The 23,302-nt window shown below is 38.6% G+C and overlaps 1 protein-coding gene across 4 annotated transcripts in view; it reads left to right on the plus strand.

Moving 5' to 3' along the window:
* The first annotated feature begins 672 nt into the window (after nucleotides 1-672).
* The window catches only part of LOC116249200 (disease resistance protein RPV1-like), a 43,340-nt gene continuing 20,710 nt past the window's right edge, over nucleotides 673-23,302 (plus strand). The window contains exons 1-4 of one of the 4 annotated variants that reach the window (XM_031622401.2): nucleotides 3,887-4,771; nucleotides 5,517-5,816; nucleotides 5,915-8,548; nucleotides 9,430-10,084. In XM_031622401.2, the coding sequence (XP_031478261.2) occupies nucleotides 4,037-4,771; nucleotides 5,517-5,816; nucleotides 5,915-8,548; nucleotides 9,430-9,813 (4,053 nt within the window). In that variant the 5' untranslated portion in view covers nucleotides 3,887-4,036 and the 3' untranslated portion in view covers nucleotides 9,814-10,084. Of the gene's footprint in view, nucleotides 1,605-3,886; nucleotides 4,772-5,516; nucleotides 5,817-5,914; nucleotides 8,549-9,429; nucleotides 10,085-15,378; nucleotides 16,118-23,302 lie in introns of those variants that run through there. The other 3 variants (XM_050075942.1, XM_050075941.1, XM_050075940.1) reach the window with 3 other exon arrangements.

Consider the following 23,302-nt stretch of genomic DNA (forward strand, 5'->3'; position numbering starts at 1 on the left):
TGAATTGAAGGGGTCCAGAGCAAAAGTTCTGATACACATCTTCATGGACATTTATTCGTGGGGTTACACTCAAGGATCTTAATTTAGCCCTTTTGCTATATCACGTCAAGTATTTGTGGGGTTTTACTCGAAGGATCTTAAATTTGCCCTTCTCGTCAATTCTACTTCTTTCTCTTGGTTGGTAGTGTTGGTGGTTAGAAAAGTTGCATATTTTTACCACTTTACTCGAGTTAAACAATAAACGAATCGAGTTCAAGCTCGATTTTATGTAGTCGAGCTGAGCTCAAGCTTGCTGTAAGGAGCTCGACTCGAGTTTGACCTAAGCTCAAACTTGAGTTTTCTAGTCAAAAACTCGAGCTCGACTCGGTTGGTGTGCAGCCCTCCTACTACATACCCATGGATTTACAAAATAATGAGGATCTTAACTCTACAGTGTGTACGTCGGCGACTTACTGTGAGCACCGGTATTTGTTACATATTCAAAACAGGTCGGCTATCCTCGATCAGCATCGTTTTCTGAAGGGATGGACACATCCAATTATTTTTTGGAATTGAGGATAAATTTAAAAAACTGAAAAAAATAAATGATGAATTATAAATAATTAACAAATTGAAGACTATATATTACAGAATCGTTCTTCTAATGTGGCCTGCAACTGTGTAGTACTCCTTCAAACAATGCTATCAGAAATGTCGTAAACGATCTGTCTTAGAATCAAATCGGTGAAACCGGTGGCAAACCGATTGATTTTATTTGGTGGCCTATTCAAGAGCAGCACGTGCCGCCACTTTTAGATTTATTAAGAATAGTAGTGTCGCTTTTAAAAGGAATCTTTAAAGGTGCACCAGAAGTTTTATGAATGGCAAATATATGTTGTTAGAAAAAAATGCTCAACCATTTTACCATCTTCCTTCTTGGTTCTCCTCGCTAAGATCAGGAAGATGATGATCTTTGCAGCTTTATTTGTAGTACTCTCCATCACCGTTCTCCTTCGTCAAGTCTTCCTTCAGAGAATCAAGGATTTCTTGCAGCAAGATGCCCTCCCCATTCTTTTGAGGCAATTTCCTGCCAACCAAAGTGGTAATGGAGGAATTGGAGGAAACATGGACGCAGGGGAAGCGGTATTGGAGCCATCGACACCTTCGCCGTCTTCACCAAGAGCTGGTGGATCTGAGTTCGACGTGTTTCTCAGCTTCAGAGGCGAAGACACCCGAAAGGGTTTCACTGCGCATCTTCATGATGGACTCGAGGAGCGTGGTATTTCCACCTTCATGGACTGCGAGAAGTTGGAAAAGGGAGAGGAGATCAACAAGTTGTTGGAATACATAGAGAAGTCCAAGATCTTTGTCCCCATCTTTTCCAAACGCTTTGCAGAATCGAAATGGTGCTTGAAAGAGGTGACCAAAAGTGTGGAGTGCCGGAAGGAGATAATTCCGGTGTTCTTTGGTGTGGAAGCTTCCGACGTCCGCAACCAGGGCGGCCCCTTCAAATCTGCATTTAAGGATCATCAATCCAACAAGGACCAAGAGGAGGTGATTGAATGGATGGAAGCATTGAAGAAAGTCGGAAATATCTCTGGCTTCACTCTCAAAGACATGAATGGGTACCTCTCTTTCTCTCTCCCTCTCTCTCAACAATTAAAGTTTAATAGCCTCTCTCTTTCTTTCCCTCTCTCTCCCAGTTTAAAGTCTAACCTGGCGGATGCATGTTGTCCATAGCTTTAGATCTTGTTTTCTTTAAAATCATTATCTTATCAGCTATATTAATCAAATGCATCCTTCACTATTAGAGTTTCTCAAATTCATCTTCTTCTACTTAGGTAGTGTTTGATGGGCCATAAATTTCATGTAACACAAAAAACATTTTTCAAATTTTCAAAATTTTTCCTCCTTAACAAACACAGAAATTTTATTTGGAACATTGAAGCTGGAAATGGAAATATATTTTCGAAAAAATTTTTCCAGCCAAAGTGGTGGAAATTTTTTTTCAGAAATTATTTTTAACCGTTAGGAGGAAGAAGGGACGAAGGAATGAGGGAGGAGGAAGAAGGGAAGGAGGGAGAAAGAAGAAGGGAAGGAGGGAGGAAGAAGGAAGCGAGAGATGAGGAATAACGGAAGAAAGGAAAGAGGGAGGAGGAAGAAAGGAAGGCGGGAGGAGGAAAGAGGGAGGCGAGAGGAGGAAGAAGGGAAGGAGGGAAGGCGGGAGGAGGAAAAAGGGAGTGAGAGAGCGAAAAGGGAGGCGAAGGAAAAAGGGAAGGAGGAAGAAGGGAGCGAGGGAGAAAGAAGGGAAGTTGAACTCTGCCGCTCTGTTTCAGGAGCTACTTGCGTGTGACAATGATTTTGGATCTCAACGCGATTTTCCTGTGTAGCTCCATTGGACGTGAAATTTGGAGCGTCCACTCCTCAGCTTGTTGTCGACCTATTGTTAAATTTTCAGGCAAATCGGGGCTGTATGTGATTTTTAAAAAATCTACGAGTGAGGATGACTCCTGTCTGCCTCCTGAACACCTGTGACAGACATTTTCTACTACGAGACAACATCTGATCAGGCTGAGCACGATTCTTGTGTGAAGCTCACTTGAAGCCGATCTTCTGAGCCTCCAATCCCCAACATCTTAGCAAACTCCAAACCAAATTTCAGATTAATCGGAAGCCAAACGGATTTTGTAAAAATATGCGAGTCGTCCCTGCTCCTCCCTGCTCCTGAGCACCTCCTATTGCTCCTGAGCACCTCCCTTCTTCCTCCTTCCCTTTTTCCTCCACCTCCCTTCTTCCTCCTCCTTCCTTCCCTTCTTCCTCCTCACTCCTTCTCTTCTTCCTCTCCCTCCCTTCTTCTTCCCTCGCTCCCTTATTTCCCTAAACCTGAGAATATATTTCTATTTCATCAAACTAAGAAAATAAATTTTTGAAAATTTATTTTTCAGTCATCACACACACATCAAAATTAAAAATAAGAACGATTTTTTTATTCCATTTTTCCAAGATTTCCAGCCATCAAACACTACCTTAATTACTTTGCTTAATTTACGGGGACATATCCTTAAAGCTACTAACAGTTAAAGTGAGACAATTTAAGATGTGATTTTTGTGTTGAAAAAACTTAATTAAACAATTAACCAAAAAAAAAAATCATGTTTCCCCAAAAAGCATGCATCAGATTTTAAGAGAAATCTAAAATTAACTGACACACTTTTTTCTTTTTAAATTTTCTTAATTGCCAATGAACAGAAGATTATTTGATCACTTTTCGAGTTCTTGCTTATAAAAATTACATGCACGCCATTAGCTTCCCTGGAAAATGTTTATAAATATTTAAAATGTACTATTTATGTATCATCGGAGAGTACTTGACCGCAAAGTAGCTAGTCCTTTTCCAGAGACCAACTTAATATAACTCAAATGTTTATTTGCGTGAACCAGAGGAGACTTACGGATGAGTGGGACCAAACATTCAAACAAATGGATGAATGCGGAAAACTGATCAAAGAAAGGTGTTAATTAACTGAATGAAGCATATTATGGAAAGACCTTTTCAGTATAAACAATGAATAAATACACGTATGCAGATATTCATATTGGATCTGCTAAAGGAGCATCACAAATTCATTTTTTCTATTGTTCATGGTTTGTCATGCATGGGAGAAATTAATACTTGCAGGGATGAGGCAAAGCTAAAGCGTGCTGTCATTGAGAAAGTGTCAGCCAAACTAAACAAGAAGCCATTCGAAGTCGCAAAGCATCCAGTCGGAATTGAAACTCGTGTTAATGACGTGAAGAAAATGTTGGAGAATGGAGGCAATATGAATGGTGTTCATGTGGTTGGCATCCATGGTATGGGGGTCTTGGAAAAACAACCATTGCCAAGGCTGTTTACAATGAGTTAGCCGAAGGCTTCAATGGCGCCACCTGCTTCATTTCAAATGTAAGGGAAAATGCTGGACAACCCAATGGATTGGTCAACTTACAAAAACAGTTCATTGGTGACGTCTTGAAAGAAAAAAACGCATCCTTAGGTGATGTTGCACAAGGAAAAATTATGATCAAAGGCAGGGCCAGTAGTAAAAGGGTTCTACTTATCTTAGATGACGTAGATTCAGGAGAACAACTTGATGCATTGGCTGGTGGGAGAGATTGGTTTGGCTCAGGAAGCGTGATCATAATCACAACTAGAGATGAGGGGGTACTGCTAGCCCACGACGTGAAACAAGATGAAATTTACAAGCCACAAGAACTGAATGAAGATCTGTCGCGAGAGTTATTCATGCTTCATGCATTTGACGGTGAATTACCACAAGGAGAGTACGTCGAGTTATCAAACGAATTTGTTGGAGCAGCTGGTGGGCTGCCATTAACCCTCGAAGTGATCGGATCGCTTTTGTCCAAGAAGGATGTACAAGAGTGGAAAGATACATTAGAGAAGCTGAAAACGATTCCCCGCTACGAAGTCCAACAGAGATTGAAGCTAAGCTACGACAGTTTAGATGACTTGGAGAAGAACATCTTTCTAGATATTTCATGCTTTTTTATTGGTTGGGGCAGAGAAAGAGCTAATTACATGTGGGAGGATTGTCGCTGGTGCCCCAGTGCAGCAATTAGGGTACTTGTACAAAGGTCTCTCGTAAAGATAGGTGAGGAAAGTCAGGAGTTCGAGATGCACGATCAAATACGAGACATGGGGAGAGCCATAGTTGATGAAGAGAGCTCCCGAAAGCTTCAGAAGAAGAGTAGGCTGTGGAATAACCAAGACTCTTGGGGTTTACTTCAAAGAAAGGTAAACATAATCTCTCTCTCTCCGGCTGTGTTAGGTGAAAAAATTTGGACCGAAATTATTAATCTCATTTGAATCGGATCATAAAGTCGAAGTTCAATATCCGAGTGAGATCCACTGAAAATGTAGTCTCACTACATATAAACATCTGATCTTAGATATGCTAGTCCAAATCTGAGTCCCAATCCAAATCCAACTCCATACAATTCAATTAATTGAATCCGGTAAAAGCTGGCCTACTCGAATCTGAGCCATTCTCACCCTGCATATGAGCGTGTCCTGCTGGTTTAGTTTCTTCGAGTTTAATGGTTAATTATTTGTCACTCTATGGTGCTTTTGTCACTTTTATGCTACTAACCCAAATTTCTTTTATAATTCTTTAACTCCATTGACTTTCCAAATACTTGAGTATTAGAAACACTTTTACTAAATTACTACGATATGCAGTTGTGGTCTAACAAGGCTAGGCACCATTTTGAAAAGCTCGTTAGTGTCTAATGGCTAACAGGTAACAGAAAGAGCAGAAAGGGCGGCGGCCTTGGTATCTAAAACGAAGTACTCTGCAATTTTAGCAGTGAGAGTTGTTTCAATGTACATGTTCTGATTCCATTGTGTATGCTTTATTGAACTGGCAACTCGTGGACGTATCCAAGTTGACGGCCTCACGTCCTTAAGGCAAAGGCTACAAATCTTGGCCACGCACCATAAGTAAGGTATGAAAATTACTTTGCGTCTCTATTTTGTGCAGGTACCAAGGGCTATTGATGCCGAAGGGATTCGGATACTGCGAAAGGGCGACCGGTTCAATAAAAATGATTGTGTTAGTGCCGAATGGTTTGAAAACATGCTCAACCTGAGATATCTTCAAGCTGAAAATGTCAACTTCCAAGGCACGTTTCCATGTTTTCCTACAGATCTGAAATGGTTGCAGTTGGAAAGGTGCCACTTTGACTCCCTGCCATCTGATTTTAATCTTGAGAATCTTGCCATCCTTGACCTCTCCGACATGGCCCCAACTCTTATAAACCAACTGTCATTGAGTTTGAAGGTCAGTATATTATGAGGGAGTAGTTCTGTTTTTCTTCTCTTGTCATATTCTAAATCTCATGATTTGTTCCCAATGGAAAATTTATTTTATGCATGCAGGCCTTTGAAAGATTGAGAGTTTTGTCACTTTGTGGAGTGGAAACAAAGATTACCCTTCATTTCATGAATATGCCTAGCTTGGTGAAATTGAAATTTGTAAATTGCTCAGGATTAACTACAATTGATGAATCAATCGGAAAACTCAAGAACTTAACACATTTAAGCACTCGCAGCTGTCGGCATCTACAAAAACTACCAGATTCAATTTGGCGACTGAGTTCACTTGAGGCGCTTCATATTCGTCATTGTCACAAAGTTTCCTCTTTGCCAGAACGATTGGGAGAGTTGGGATCACTCAAGATGCTTGATCTTACAGCAACAAGTATAGAGAAGATACCTGATTCAATAGGACAACTTATAAATTTATGTGTGCTATGTATCGTTGAGTGTAAAAGACTATCAAGGTTACCTGATTCCATTTGCCAGTTACGCTCTCTGGAGATCCTTGATCTTCATGGTTGTCTTGGTTTGACCTCTTTGCCAGAGCGATTGGGAAAATTGGGATCACTCGTGAAGCTTGATCTCAGTTGGACACAAATAGAGAAGGTACCTTGTTCAGTAGGGCAACTTAAAAACTTGCATCAGATGCTTATGTACTTTTGTCAAAGACTATTGAGGTTACCTGATTCTATTTGCCGGTTAAGTTCTCTTGAAGTGCTTGGCCTGGATAATTGCAATGAACTTTGTTCTATACCGGAAGGCTTAGGGGACATGAAGTCATTAAAGAAGATTGACCTTTCTTGGACTCGCATTGAGGTCATACCTGATTCTATTGGAGAGCTCACCGACCTTGTTGAGCTATCTTTATGTTGGTCAAAAAGCTTGGACAGCTTACCCGATTCCATTTGCAAGCTAAAGTTGTTGAAATCGCTTGACCTTACTGGGTGTCTTTCTCTCTGCTCCTTGCCAGAAAGACTAGGGGACATGGAGAAACTGGAGGTGCTTATTCTTGACAATACGAAAATAGAGATCATACCTGATTCAGTTTGCCATCTTAAGTTGTTGAAAAAGCTTGACCTTAATGAGTGTCTTTCTCTCTGCTCTTTGCCAGAAAGACTAGGGGACATGGAGAAACTGGAGAAACTTATTCTTGACAATACCGGAATAGAGATCATACCTGATTCAATTGGACAGCTTAAAAGCCTTCGCCTGCTATCTTTGCATGGTTGCAAGTTCCAGAAAACAATACCTATTTCCATAACACAATTGAGCTCCATACAACAACTGAATATGTCTGGAACAAGTTTAAAGAGCTGTAAGAACGACCGTCCACATCTTGCAGCAAGTAATATTATTGAATTGACAGGTTCATCTTCGGAGTTGCTTGGCTTGTGCGACGAATCTCACAAAGCCTTAGAAATTTTTCACTTGAAGGATGCTACGATTGAAGAGTTGCCCGATTGTGTTGGAAGGATGGAAAATCTCAAGAAGCTACGGCTAGAATGTGAAATGCTGAAAGAATTGCCCAATTGGATTGAGGGGTCCTTGGAAAATCTTACTCAATTAGAGGTCATGAGCATGCATCTAAAAGCTCTGCCTGACTGCATTGGGCCGCTCAAGCAACTTGGTGAGTTGAGTCTCAAGTGTGAGAACCTCAAAGCTTTACCCAACTCGATTGGGTCATTGAAACAGATGTGGAAGTTGGAATTGAACTGCATGAACCTTGAATCTCTGCCTGATTCCATTGGAGAGCTGGAAAATGTTGCCGTCTTCAAAATCGAATCAGCAAAATTGAAGGTCCTGCCAAACTCAATTGCATTGCTTGGAAGCATTGATACGTTGGTGCTATATTGCATGAGCCTGGAAGCTCTACCTGATTCGATTGGACGTTTGCAGAAACTTTTAGAATTTGAGGTGTGGTCTAACAATCTTGAAGCTCTACCTGACTCCATTGGGTCGTTGAAACACGTTCGGACATTGACATTAAAGTGCCCAAACCTCGAGACTCTACCAGATTGTATTGGAGAATTAGAAAGTCTTCATGACTTTAAAGTGGACTCTCATCGCCTCAAATATTTGCCCAATTCTATTGGCTCTCTAACAAGGATTTGTTGCTTGACCCTAAACTGCTTGAACCTTGAAGAGTTGCCTAACTCTATGGAAAAATTACAAGGACTTGAAACTTTATATTTACATTGCGACAAGTTTACAGCTCCATCTGATTTCATAGGACGATTGGAAAATCTTGAGACCTTCTCGTTCAACAGTAACAAATTAAAATGCTTGAATGCAGCAATTATCGAGTCTTGGGGAAGGCTTCATCATCTATATCTAAGTGGTTGCGAGAACCTGGAAGGTATAATAGCTGCCTCTATTCGACAAACAGGTTTGTTTCGCCTCACATCCTTAAGGTCGCTTCATTTGAAAGACTGCAAGAGGCTTGAGTACCTTCCTCAGCTTCCCTCTTCTCTACTCTGGCTTGATGCTTCTGGGTGCACCAATTTGAGAACAGTGTCGGATATTTCTGACTTGAAAACTTTGGAGAAATTGTGGTTGGGTGCTTGTAAGCAGCTCGAAGATGTGCCTGGCCTCGAAAATATTTCAAGCAACTTGGAAGATTTGGAACTGCCTGGCCCTTGTGATTTCACGGGGTGTTGCCACTTTAGTCATGATTTCAAAAACAAAGTGTCCAAGGTATGTACCGAATATACGTTCTCTTGTTGTTCATTATATTGGAAAATTGCACCGTAATTATTGCTTATAATGATACTATATGTGGCAGTGCTGGAAATTAAAACTACAAAGGGCAGAAACATATAGTTGAACATGACCTAATTATTAGTAAATGGAGCAACACTATACAAATGAACAATATTTTGAATCATACAGTGCCTTAAATGAAATATATCTTGTGGCACAAGCATGGGTACTTAGAAGTATATGTAAAACATTTAATAATCTATCAACTAAGTTTACTTTTTCATGAAACTAAAATTAGTGGTGTATAGACTTAAGAAGTTAATTATTTCTTTTCACATATTGTGTGGATAATCTAGTAACAGAAACATTATGTAGTCACTATCTTTGACAAAAAGTGTTATGCAACAATATATTTTTCCATAACATTATAAGGACCAAGAAATTATAAAATTTGACTAATATATCTTTAGATTTTACTAATTCCCTTCATGAGGTAGAAGATGAACCATACCCCACCAATGTTTGGAAAAACCCAATAATTTTAAGTTAATTTTCCTTAAACATATATAGTTAGCAATTGTATTAAATGTATATATAGTAAATCGATGGATAATTATTTGAAAACAAATTGACCAACTTATAAAGAAGAAAGGAACTAAACTTCACGCATAAGGAAGAAGTCGACAGGATCAATCAAGAATAATGGAGATAACAAATTCTGAAATTCTAAACTGGCTGGGTTAGGGTGCGGACTACCGATTATAGCACTGTAATCCCCTCTAACAAATGGATCTTTTATTGTTTTCGTGGCTTGTTGTTATTCGAAGCATTCCTAGAATTGAATACTCTATTGCTGATGAACTTCTTTGTCTCAGGAGATGACTTTTGAAAACTTGAAAAGGCTGAAGATATCAGGGTCTTTACTGCCAGGATCAGCAAAAGGACAACAGCATCTGCAATTTACGCTCCCGAGGTTGCCATTTAGTTGGTTGAGAAGAGCAAGGGTGAAGTTAGGTCTGGAGAAGGTCCTCTCACCCATCTGCATAGCAATCATTGCCGATGACGTTACTGTGTTTGAGAAAATTGCAGAAGTCGACGGTGATGAAGTCCGATTGTACTTGGGAGCAGAGAACATTGTGAAGACAGGGGAGGGAGCACATTGCTATAGAATGCAAGTGACAATGGATGTGTCCCAACTGCAAAATGTATCTGTACTTCTTGTGGGGACTCGTCGGTACCACCGGTACAATGCAGACTGAAGCACATAGGGTGTTATTGCCTGGTACTGATGTGCAGGCGGCTTTGTGGAGAGGGGAAGGAGCCGGAGGGGGTGGGGTGCTTTTCTCTAGCTTGAGTAGTGTTAATAATTCTCCTACTCACCTAAATCTCTATGCCCATATCTCTGTTCATGAAAATCTATGTAACTTTTTTTTGTGGCGCTGACAAGCATTTCTTATAATTAAGAATATTATTAGGCACAATGCAGATTGTTGAATGACTAATATCCAAGTTCAGATTGCAGCTAGAATATCTTATAGAGGCAAAGAAAAAAAAAAAAACTGATTTTCATGATGTTTATGTTTTGACTTCCTTTAAATGAAGGAAGTATGCAAATCTTAATTTTCTCTTGCAGCACGTTCTTTGTTTTTTTAATTAGTTGTTTGATAGTACATGCTTGTTTTAAATTCTTGAAAACAAATATATTTACTGCTCACACTTGAACAATGTTCTGAGCACCGCCGAACTTTTGATAAACACCAAACCGCCGCTTGGTTGACGAAATAATTCACAGAACCCTCTATGATGTTCTTGATGGAAAACACAGGAGGAGTGAGTAATTGAGTATATACCAAAAGGAACAGACTTAACCCAGTTTGCAAAAAAAAAGAAAAAAAGAAAGAAACCTCTACAAGTATTAACAGCACCGCTTTGAGGGTAGTATTGTGAAAATTAATTCATGCACCCATTCTAGTTCTCTTATCAATGCATTTCCCTTTTTAATCTTATATGTCATGATTGCAATGATTTTTTTTTAGTCTTAAAATATTATTTGCGATATCAATATTTTAGCATGTGTCATGCCACTAGCAAATTGGGACGATCCAAGCTGATATGCAACTCAGAATTCGAGTAACAGATGGAAAAAAAGAACACTTTGATCTTATAATCGAAAGTGGTATACCAAATATATCTATTTTTTCACAAAAAAAAAAAAACATTTTCATTACTTGCTAAGGGTCGCATCGACGAAGAAAAGCATTAGTTTGTAAATGCCTGAAGGTTCTACAGTGTAGGCAGCACGCACTTACATTTCTATCAAGATTTTAATTTTCTCCACTTGGAGGTTTCAAGACATCTCCCATGTGCAAATATAGAACCACTCTGAAGGAATTTTCAACTTTACAAGCTCAGCTGTTCCGTGTGTTGCTTTCATACAAATAAATTCAGCAAATCTCATTTGAATATCAACCCTCAATTAATTAATCACTCTCTTTCCGCCTAAATAACTGTTATTGGAGTATCTATTGAAATTTGAATAGCTTTCACGTGGCGTAATGCTTACATAATTTGAATAGCTCATCGGAGGCTATGAAGACAATTTGAAACAAAAATCTAATTAAAGAAATTGAAGAGCGGCCTAAACACCTAAAGTCTGGTGATGCTTACGACTGTACAATGAGTTGAGTCAGCTCGTGGTCTGACTTGAACTTGCTTGTTAAAACTTGACTCGGAGCGCTTGAGTTCAAATGTATGCTCGAAATATTAAACAAGTCGAGTTCGAGTTATAAGAACTTAACAGAGGACTCTGCCATGCGAGAATCCAGAGCTACTGGATATTTAGCTACAAACAGAGGCCATTTATTTACTTCACTCAAGATTCTCTTTACGATGACTTGGATGAGCTTTCCCTCGTATCTGCCTCAAGGTCAAAGGAATACAAATCAAATTTACAACTCATTGTAATCAATGCTTGATTTGAGTTTCCCTGCATATAAAAACTTAAGTCATGCAATAACCAAATATACATATAATGATTGTCAAAATCCATTCATATCTTAATTTGCATACAGGGGGTGTCACATCTATACATAATTAATGGTTTGAGAAGGTAAATGAAAGGAATAAATACATATAATTGTGACATTCTATTATACCTATTTGCAGATGTTACAAATCTGAGCTGTTTTTAATCTGATCAAATGACACAGATGTGTTCAAAATAGCATGCAAGTTATCATTCATTTGCTTTGGCTTTTTTTTACCAAAAAAAGCACATGTTCTTTAAGCCTGCAATAGTTGATGGTTTTCTTGCTGTCCATTCAAAAGCTGATCATGGCTAATAAATCTTTAGATGTTTACATATATATATATATATATATAACCTGGATTTATCAGGGAGAGAGAGAGAGAGAGAGATTCCTTTTAAGCCCGACCACCTTAGAATTGGATGAAATTTGTTCTATAAAAGGGTAAGTTGAGTCAAGTCAATAGGTGGTACGTACCAGCACCATTATTGGCCTCTCGCAGCAATAATGTAATGTTGCGGCACCTTTATGAATTTTAAAATAGTTTTGGTCCACATTGGATCCTCCGCCCAAAATAGTGAAACTTGGAGAAAATGATCAGGTGATAAGCGACTTTTCAGAAAAAAAAGCCACCTCCCCCCTTGGGGCTTTTCCAATTTGTATAAAATTTTCTGTTATGTGCTCATTTTTCGAAATAATCTGGATACCACCACGATATTTCTCAAATTTCATAAAATAGGCTCGGCTTTCATCAACAACTATCAAGCGACTGTTCGAATTCAAACCTGTCGATTTGAAACGATCAGTTTCTTGCTTATAATATATATATATATATATATATATATATAAAAAGTAGAGAAAAGCTATATATTGATTGATTTTAAAAGGCACCAAATAGGTTACTATTTAAGGTACCTATGACTTGACGTGTATGGCTTCTCGCTCGGCATTGACATCGATACTTGACGTGTATGGCTTCTCGCTAACCCTTAAAAACATGAAAGGTATTAACATTGATTCGTAAGAAGACAATTTGATCTTATTTTTTTCATCATTGGTAAAACACATTTTCCATATAATTCTAGTGCCATTGATCCTTGCACCTCATTTTCATCCTCCCAATGCGTGGAGCAAATTATTCCCAATCGATGTGTACAAATATGATGGGTTTTTTGTATGGCTACTAAAATATATATATATATATATTGTCTATTGCATATGTAAAGATTCTTTAATACTGTAAATATATTGGGTTTTTCATAAAAGCCAATAATTCTTAGAAATATTTGTTTTGTCCCAATCACTAAAGCCTAAAGTTAGAAACTCACAGGGAATTTTAAATAGAACGAAGATCAGGTGTCGTTTTGTATGTTGTTTTTCTTTATAAAAAAGTAGCCACTAACAACTTGTTATATTCCATCTTGCCATCCACGCGAAGGAAAAGGTTGAAATAAGCGACCGTTTCCATGACTCTGCCGGTTGGTGGTATTTTGTTTTTTCTAAATAGGCACTAGAAAATATGGATTTTATCCCATAGGGCCCCAAACCTTGTTATAGCAAAAAAAAAAAAACATAGAAAAATGTAACCGTACAAAATAAAAAATAGGATGGAACAAAACACAAGACTAAAACTTGGAAAACATGTGGGCATGGAAGAAAATGAAAAGGCAACTCTTCAGCCGGTAACACGTATATCATTTGAAAGAAGGTTGAAGTTTCCACCAACAACTCATCCCAAAGGATACAAGACTTACTTTGATGCTCAAAGATGTGTCACCCTCCTCTCGGCATGTTTGTGCATCGATGGCCTCTCGTTTGTAACATAAAGAGTTAACCATTAGGAACTCGAAGAGGAGACCGGTCTCTTGCCAGCCCCTACTCGATCTCATTGTACAAGTACAAATCCAATCACCATTGATAGAGCAGATCAGGCAGGATAAAAACTACTTCCTTAAAGGTATTGAATTTTTTTCATTGAGGAACACTAGAATTAAACAGTTTATATATTATTTGACATTTTTTTCCTATATACATTATATTGTTTTAAAAATAAAACAATTTTAATAATAAATTTGCACAGAAAGTGGATCTTATATGTACTAAAATGCAAATTTAGATGGATATGTCTGTCTTTGTAAAATCTCAAAATGCAGGAGCCTCAGAAACAAAAATAAGGACGACGTAGACTTCACTAGAACCATAACATGGCAGACAGGCCTACAGAAGTTTCCCAGTTCTCTACTTTAAATAGCTTTTCGACTAAAATTGAAGGGGCCCATATCAAAAGTTCTACCATAGCCCATACCAAAAGTTCTAATACACATGTCCATAGACAATTATTCGTGGGCTTTCTCACTCAAAGAATCTTAAATTTCCCCTTCTTCAAGAGGAGATCTCCTCTGTTCTACCCTTCTTTCTCTTGGTTGATCATGAGGTTGATGATCACTCTCTCTGTGCCTTGTGATTATTAATATTTTATTGAGGCAGTGTTGGTGACTAAGAAAATCACATCTTTTTACCACCTTACACGAGTTAAACAAGCAAACGAGTCAAATTCGAGTTTGATTGTGTGTAGTTGAGTCAAGCTCGAGCTTACTATAAGGAGCTCCACTCGAGTTTGAGCTAAGCTCAAGCGCGAGTTTTTTGAGTCGAAAGCTCGAGCTCGACTCGGCTGGTGTGCAGCCTTACAACATACCCATGGATTTAGAAAATAATGATGATCTTTAACTCCACGGTGCATTATGTCCACAGCTTACTGTGAGCACCGGTATTTGTTACATATTGAAGGGATGGAACACATCAAATTATTTGTGGGAATTGAGGATAAATTTAAAAAACTAAGTAAAATTAATTGATGAATTATAAATAATTAAAAAATTGAAGACTATATATTACAGAATCGTTCTTCTAATGTGGCCTGCGTGGTACTCCTTCAAACAATGATATCAGAAATATCAAATCGGTGAAACCGGTGGCAAACCGATTGATTCAAAAGCACCATGTGCCGCCACTTTTAGATTACCTTTTAGTAAGTTTAAGAATTTTTTTATTAATTTCAATCATTTTTTTAGATTCATTTCTATTTCTCCCAAAAAGAATAACAATATCTCAACCGGATCGACCAAACCACCGGCAATTCGATTCTGAAACCAATTTTTATTGGAGTACATCAATTGCTCAATAGATTCATATTGGATAGTTACAATCCTAAAGAAACATCATGGTGGTTACGTTCTCATTGCATATAATAGCTGACGCATGGATTAACTTGCAGGGACGAGACAGTTTGCAAAGCATCCGATTGGGCGTTGAATACTTGAAGAAAATGTCAAAAGAGAACGGAGGCAAGGAGATGATCATCATATTGATGTGGTTGGAATGCAAGCTATGGGAGGTCTTGGAAAGACGACAAGACTTAGCGGAATGGTTTTGTGGCGCCACTTGTTTTCTTTCAAATACAAGGGAAAAATCTGGACAACACAATGGATTAGCCGCCTTACACAAGCAGGTCTTTCATAAAAGATGTTTTGTTTGAACCCTTTTAATTTTAGTCATGAGTGTTGTCCAAAGGAAAGCACGCAGAACCTTCCGGTAAGTTAACTTTTAACTGCATTTAATATTAAATGTTCATTAAAAAAAAAAAATTCTACTATTTCCGCATTGTTGTTTAGACGAATATTTGAGCCTACTTTGCTTGAACATTTAACATTAATTTTTATATTAAATTTATTAAGAAAAGCAATGTTCCTTTTAAAAGGAATCTTTAAAGGCACACCAGAAGTTTTATTAATGGCGAATATGTTGTTAGAAAAAAATACACAACCATTTTACCATCTTCCTTCTTGGTTGTCCTTTCTAAGATCAGGAAGATGATGATCTTTGCAGCTTTATTCATGGTACTCTTCATCGTCGTTCTCTTTGGTCATGTCTTCCTTCAGCGAATCAAGGATTTCTTGCAGGAAGATGTCCTCCGCATGCTTTTGAGGCAATTTTCTGCCAACCAAAATGGTAATGGAAGAATTAAAGGGAACACGGAGGAAGGGGAAGAGGTACTGGAGCCATTAACACATTCACCGTCTTCACAAAGAGCTGGTGGATCCGAGTTTGACGTGTTTCTCAGCTTCAGAGGTGAAGACACCCGAAAGGGTTTCACTGGGCATCTTCATGATGGGCTCCAGGAGCGCGGTATTACCACCTTCATAGACTGCGAGAAGTTGGAAAAGGGGGAGGAGATTAACAAACTATTGGAATACATAGAAAGGTCCAAGATCTTTGTCCCCATCTTCTCCCAACACTTTGCGGAATCGAAATGGTGCTTGAAAGAGGTGACCAAAAGTGTGGAGTGTGGAAAGAAGATAATTCCGGTGTTCTTTGGCATAGAACCTTCCGACGTCCGCAACCAGAGCGGCCCCTTCAAATCTGCGTTTAAGGATCATGAAATCAACAAGAAGCAGGATGAAGAGGAGGTGAGGAAATGGAGGGAAGCATTGAAGAAAGTCGGAAATCTCTCTGGCTTCACTCTCAAGGACATGAATGGGTATCTCTCTCTCTCTCTCTCTCTCTGGAAATTAAAGTTTAATCACCTCTCTCATTCTTTCCCCGTCTCTCCACATTTAAAGTCTGACCAGGTGGATGCTTTGTTGTCTATAGTTTTTGAGTTGCTTCCATTTATATCTTATTCATATGCTTATTTTCTTCTTGTGTTGTCCCAACATCATGTTTGGCTGATTTAGATCTTTTTCCTTTAAAATCATTATCTTATCAGCTATCTTAATCAAACGCACCCTTCACCATTTGAGTTTCTCAAATTCATCTTCAACTTAATTACTTTACTTAATTAACCGAGACATATCCTTAAAGCTACTATCAGTTAAAGTGAGAAAATTTAAGACGTGATCTTTGTGTTGAAAAATTGACTACTATATGGACGTGATCTTTGTGTCCAAAAACGTAATTAAACAATTAGCAAAAAAAAAATCTTGTTTTCCCCAAAAAGAATGTATCAGATTTTATGAGAAATCTAAAATTAACGGACACACGTTTTTCTTCTTGCTTACAAAAATCACATGCATGCCTATAGGTTTATCGGGAAAATCTTTATAAATATTTAAAATATACTATTTATGTATAATCTGAGGGTACTTGAGCATAAAGTAGCTAGTCCTTTTCCCCAGTGACCAACTTAATATAACTCAAATGTTTATTTGCGTGAACCGGAGCAGACTTACGGATGAGTGGGACCAAACGTTCAAACATATGGATGAATGTGGAAAACTGATCAAAGAAAGGTGTTAATTAACTGGATAAAGCTTATTGTGGAAACACCTTTTTATTGTAAACATTCAATAAATACACGTATGCAGATATTCAATTTGGATCTGCTAAAGGAGCATCATAAATTCATTTTTCCTATTGTTCATAGTGTGACATGCTTGGGAGAAATTAATACTTGCAGGGATGAGGCAAAGCTAAAGCGTGCAGTCATTGAGAGAGTGTCAACCAGACTAAACAAGAAGCCATTCGAAGTCGCAAAGCATCCAGTCGGAATTGAAACTCGTGTTAATGACGTGAAGAAAATGTTGGAGAATGGAGGCAATATGAATGGTGTTCATGTGGTTGGCATCCATGGTATGGGGGGTCTTGGAAAAACGACGATTGCCAAGGCTGTTTACAATGACTTAGCTGAAGGGTTCGATGGCGCCACTTGTTTTATTTCAAATGTTAGGGAAAATGCTCGACAACACAATGGATTGGTCAACTTACAAAAACAGTTCATTGAAGACATCTTGAAAGAAAAAAATACATCCTTATGTGATGTTGCACAAGGAAAAATTGTGATCAAAGACAGGGCCAGTCGTAAAAGGGTTCTGCTTATCTTAGATGACGTTGATTCCGTAGAACAACTTGATGCATTGGCTGGTGGGAGAGATTGGTTTGGCTCTGGAAGTGTTATCATAATCACAACTAGAGATGAGGAGGTACTTCTAGCCGACAACGTGAAACAAGATGAAATTTACAAGCCACAAGAACTGAATGAAGATCAGTCTCGAGAACTATTCATGCTTCATGCATTTAACGGTCAACAACCACAAGGAGAGTATGTCCAGTTATCGAACCAAGTTGTTGCAGCAGCTGGTGGGCTGCCCTTAACCCTCGAAGTTATCGGATTGCTTTTGTCTTCTAAAAAGAATGTACAAGAATGGAAAGATACATTAGAGAAGCTGAAAAAAATCCCCCCAAGGGAAGTCCAACAGAGGTTGAAGCTAAGCTATGACAATTTAGAGGACTTGGAGAAGAAAATATTTCTAGATATTTCATGTTTTTTTATCGGTAAGAACAGGGAAAATGCTACTTACATGTGGGAGGACTGTGGGTGGTTCCCAAATGCAGCAGTTAGGATACTTGTAAAAAGGTCTCTCGTTAAGATAGATGAAGGAAATCAAGAGTTCGAGATGCACGATCAAATAAGAGACATGGGGAGAGCCATAGTTGATGACGAATGCTCTCGAAAGCTTCAGAAGAAGAGTAGACTGTGGAATAACCAAGACTCTTGGGATTTACTGCAAAGAAAGGTAATTGTAATATCTATCTCTCTATCTTTCTCTCTCTCCTCTCTCTCTGGCTGGGTTTGGTGAAAAAATTTAGACCGAATTATTAAATCCCATTTGAATGAGATCATAAAATCCAAATTCAATATCCGAGTGAGATCCGCTGAAAATCTAGTCTGACTACATATAAACATCTGATCTTAGATATGCTAGTCCAAATCTGAGTCCCAATCCAAATCCAACTACATACAATTCAATTAATTGAATTCGGTAAAAGCTGGCCTATAACTCGAATCTGAACCGTTCTCATCCCTCATATGACCGTGTGCTGGTGGTTTAGTTTCTTCAAGTATAATGGTTAGTTGTTTGTCACCCTCACTCTAAGGTGCTGCTTATTAACTTTGTCACTTTTATTTATACTACTAACTTGGACTTGTTTAAAGCATAAACCCAAATTTCTTTTGCAATTCTTGGACTGCACTGACTTTCCAAATACTTGAGCAGTATAATCACTTTTAATGCAGTTGCTAGAAATGAAAGACTAGGAGCAAGGCAAGGCACCTTTTAGAAAAGCTCGTAATTATCTAATGGCTAACATGTAACAGAAAGAGCATCTTGTAAGGAAAGGGTAGCTTTTCAACCCGTTTATAATTTGATGGAAAGTTCATAAATAAATATGTTTTGGCTTTCCTTGGAAATATCATGTATTCTAAAATGAAGTCCTTTGCAATTTTAGCAACGAGAGTTGTTTCAATGTACATGTTTTGATTCCATTGTTTATGCTTTATTGAACTGGCATCTCATGGACGCATTCAAGTTGACGGCCACACGTCCTTAAAGCAACGACTATAAATCTTGGCCAGGGAGTCAATTGCTGACACCATTAACTAAGGTATGCTAATTACTTTGCGTTTCTAATTTGTGTAGGTACCAAAGACTATTGATGCCGAAGGGATTAGGATACCGCGAAAGGATGAACGGTTCAATGAGAATGATTGTGTCAGTGCCGAATGCTTTGAAAACATGCCCAACCTGAGATATCTTCTAGCTAACAATGTCAAGTTCCAAGGCACTTTTCCATGTTTTCCTACAGATCTGAAATGGTTGCAGTTGAGAAGTTGCCACTTTGACTCCCCGCCAGCAGATTTTAATCTCGAGAAGGTTGTCATCCTTGACTTTGATAATACCAACATGGCCCCAACTCTTATAAACCAACTGTCAATGAAATTAAAGGTCAGTATATTACGAGGGAGTAGTTTTTTTCTTTTCTTCTCTTGTTATATTCTCATGACTTGTATGTTCCCTTTGGAAATATTTATTTTATGCATGCAGGCCTTTCAAAGATTGAAAGTTCTGTCACTTAGTCAAGTGGAAACAAAGATTACCCTTGATTTCACGAATATGCCTAGCTTGGTGAAATTGCAATTTCTACATTGCTCAGCATTAACCACAATTGATGAATCAATCGGGAAACTCAAGAACTTGACACACTTGGATGTTTGCCTGTGTGATCTTCTAGGGACCCTACCGGATTCAATTGGCAGATTGAGTTCACTTGAGGCCCTTCATATTCGTCATTGTCACAAAGTTTCCTCGTTGCCAGAACGATTGGGAGAGTTGGGATCACTCAAGATGCTTGATCTTACAGCAACAAGTATAGAGACGATACCTGATTCAATAGGACAACTTACAAATTTATGTGTGCTAGTTATGGGTGAGTGTGAAAGATTATCAAGGTTACCTGATTCCATTTGCCGGTTATGTTCGCTTGAAATGCTTGATTTGAATTGGTGTAGTGAACTTTGTTCTATACCGGAAGGGTTAGGGGACATGGAGTCGTTAAAGAAAATTGACCTTTCTGGGACATGCATTCAGGTCATACCTGATTCCATTTGCCAGCTAAAGTTGCTGAACTCGCTTGACCTTAGTGGGTGTCTTTCTCTCTGCTCTTTGCCAGAAAGATTAGGGGACATGGAAAAACTGGAGGAGCTTATTCTTGATGATACTAGAATAGAGACGATACCTGACTCAGTTGGAAAGCTTAAAAGCCTTCGCCTGCTATCTTTGAAAGGTTGCAAGCTCCTGCATGAATTGCCTGATTCCATAAGTCAATTGAGCTCCGTACGCATTATCATCGGATTTGCTAGGAAGCATTAATACGTTGGTGCTACATTGCATGAGCCTGGAAGCTATACCTGATTTGATCGGACACTTAAAGAAACTAACATATTTTCAGGTGTCGTCTACAGTCTTGAAGCTCTACCTGACTCCATTGGGTCGTTGAAACGTGTTCTGACATTAGAATTAAAGTGCTCATAGCTCGAGATTCTATTGGAGAATTAGAAACTCTTGGGGACTTTGAAGTGGACTCCCATCGTGTAAGACCCACGATTTTTCATTTGTTTCCTTAATTATTGAGACGTTAAAATAGGGAGGAGCTAAAATGGTATATGAAATGGTTGCTAGGAATAGTTAAAAACTGTCAAGGGGACAGTGATGAAAGAAATGATTGGTTTACTAACTGAAATTATTCAAAGAAAACTGATAAAAAAATCGTTTCCTTTCTCATGAGTAACTGAAAACAAAACTGGAATGGCAATAAGGAAGGCCTTGTAGAGGGTTTATTGACCTCATTTTTCAGGAAAAGATCATTCTTTCTGCCTCAGCCATGGAGGGAAACGTCTAGCAATAGAGAAATTGAGAGACAGAGAGAAAGAGGGAGAAGGGTTCTCATTTCTGCTCTCTTCTTGGATAAGATCGAAGTTGGTGGCTGCTGGAAAAGAACCAGAAGCATAGAGGTTGCTGACTGGAGTTTATCGCGGATTTGAAAGGTATGGAAATGTTCGGTTTTGAATGGATCATGTAGCCCTTGTATTTTCTGTTTGATTTCTGATTAATAGATACACTTATATGCATGTTATAATAGTAAATCTATATACTTACACGCAGTTCTCTTGGTCTCAGCTATATCTGATTTCTTTTATGCATGTTATATAGATATGCACGTTGGATGTATAATAGATATGAATAGAGGTATGAGGTGTTGTATGCTGGAACTGATACGCAGTACTCTTGGTCTCAGCTGTCACTGATTTCCTAAAAGAGTAAATTACATATGCATGTATGAGATGTAATTAAATGTGTACAGAAAATAAAAAGGGGTATATTGAGGGCAATTCTGTTAGGCGCGGCCTGGTTAAATGCCTTCAGACGATCCGTGTTTCAGGGGTCACACAGGGAGGACAGAAATCGCAGAATATTTAAAAATTAATGCTAGCTCCGATTCTGACAAAACTTGGGCAGCACCTTGTGTTACCAGGGAGAATGGGAGGCCCTAAAGCACGGCCCCAAATTAGCTCGCTAGATGAAAGGCGTTAGGGAGTTAGCCCGCTGGTTGCCGGTTATTTTTTTTACATTATCTGTGACATCTAAAAACTATGTCAGATTCCGGTAGCTGGCATTGTTAGCTCTGGTGTTAGAAAATGTCGAATAAGGGCTCGTTGGATTCGTCTGCTTCTGTAGATTATTTTCATAAAATTTCGTAATTTTTGAAGCATCTAATAAAAAGAAATGGATTTTTAAATGACTGCCTGTCGCTAGAGTGTTTTCTGCGACAGAAAATCTGAAAAGTACATCAGATTCCGGTGACCGGCCTGCCAGCTCCGATGTTGGAAAATAACGAGTAAGGGCTTGTTGGATTCACCTGCTTTTGAGAATTACTCTTGTAAAATTTCATAATTTTTGGGTAAGCGGTTGAAGAGGTACGAATTTTTGAGTGACCACCTATCCCTAGAATGCTTCCCCGTGAAACCAGAAACTGAATGGTATTCCAGTGGCCGGCGCTGCCAGCTCCACTGTTGGAAAATGTCAAACAAGAGCTCGTTGGATTTATCTGCTTCCGAAGATTATCCCTGTAAAATTTCATAAATTTTTGGAAAACCCGATGAAGAGATTATTTTTTGAATGACCGCCGTCGAAACAAGAAGAAGATCATAATTTGTGAAAAATCTGATGAAAAGATATTAATTTCTGAATGACTGCCGATCCAAACAGGAAGAAAAGGGAGGTGCACCCGTGAGAAGAGATAAAGACAAGGGAGAAATGAAAAGAGGGCTAGGGTTCGACCAAATTTATACCAAATTTGGAAAATTACAAGACTAGTCCACCTTATTAGAGAAATCTTGAGAAAAACGGTTAAATTTTTAGAAATTCATGCCCAAACTTTTTGCTAAAAACTCAGAAAGAGGCTTGCGAAAGTTAATTTCAGTAAAAACTAGAGATTTCAGACGAAATTGCAAAATAGTACCTCCTCAATTTCTTAAATTGTCAAAAAGAGGGTTTTCTTATATTTGTTTGCAATTTCGATGGAAAAACTTAATGTTACGCATTATTGTCCTGTTGTGCCCTTAATTTTATTTAAAATTTCAGAAAAAAGGTTCTGAAATCTCTTGTTTCTATATGATGATCACAATATTGATTTTTGAACGTGATATACTTTGTATTGATGCATGTTTATTCGACTTTGTTTTGTTGCCATTAAATTAAGTTAGAAAATGGTTTATTGCTTCTGTTTGGGAAACCGAGCCTGAGGGTGGTTCCTGTGAGAGGTAATAGACGATGTCTAGTGATGATAAACCGTCACATTCAAATTTCGTAGGTGAAACGTGACTGTGTTTGCATTAGTATATGCGAGTCCGAGCTTATGTTTTTGCCCAGTGTTTAGTTTCGTCTCGGGAGATAGTGGTGCGCGTGAGCTCATTGTTGATGCACACTCTTCTGTTTACACAGGAGGGCCCACAAGGTATTGGGCAGCACAAGGGCCCACACAATTTTGTTGTTTTTGTTAGAGAGCGAGACGTCTCCTGGTCCCTCAACCCGGGTGCCTAGAGGGGCCAGTCTACCACTTCGGGTAACACCGGTGGTTGGATCCTGTTGTTGCAGCGGCGATCTGAGATATCTCAGGAGGCTTCACTGCAGGTTACCTTTGATCTGGTTGGATCGGCTGGTGAAGATATGTTGTGTGTACGTGCACAGGGATTTTTGTTGTTTGCTCATGTTATTTGCTCAAGACGATGACCATACCTATTATAATGATAAGCATGGTTGAAAGTCTACGAAATTTTGGAGGTTTTGTATATCTTGTTTTTTATAATAAAACTTAACTCTTATTTGTG

This window comes from Nymphaea colorata, chromosome 2 (assembly GCF_008831285.2).
Source record: "Nymphaea colorata isolate Beijing-Zhang1983 chromosome 2, ASM883128v2, whole genome shotgun sequence".
In the NCBI taxonomy this organism is placed as follows: domain Eukaryota; kingdom Viridiplantae; phylum Streptophyta; class Magnoliopsida; order Nymphaeales; family Nymphaeaceae; genus Nymphaea; species Nymphaea colorata.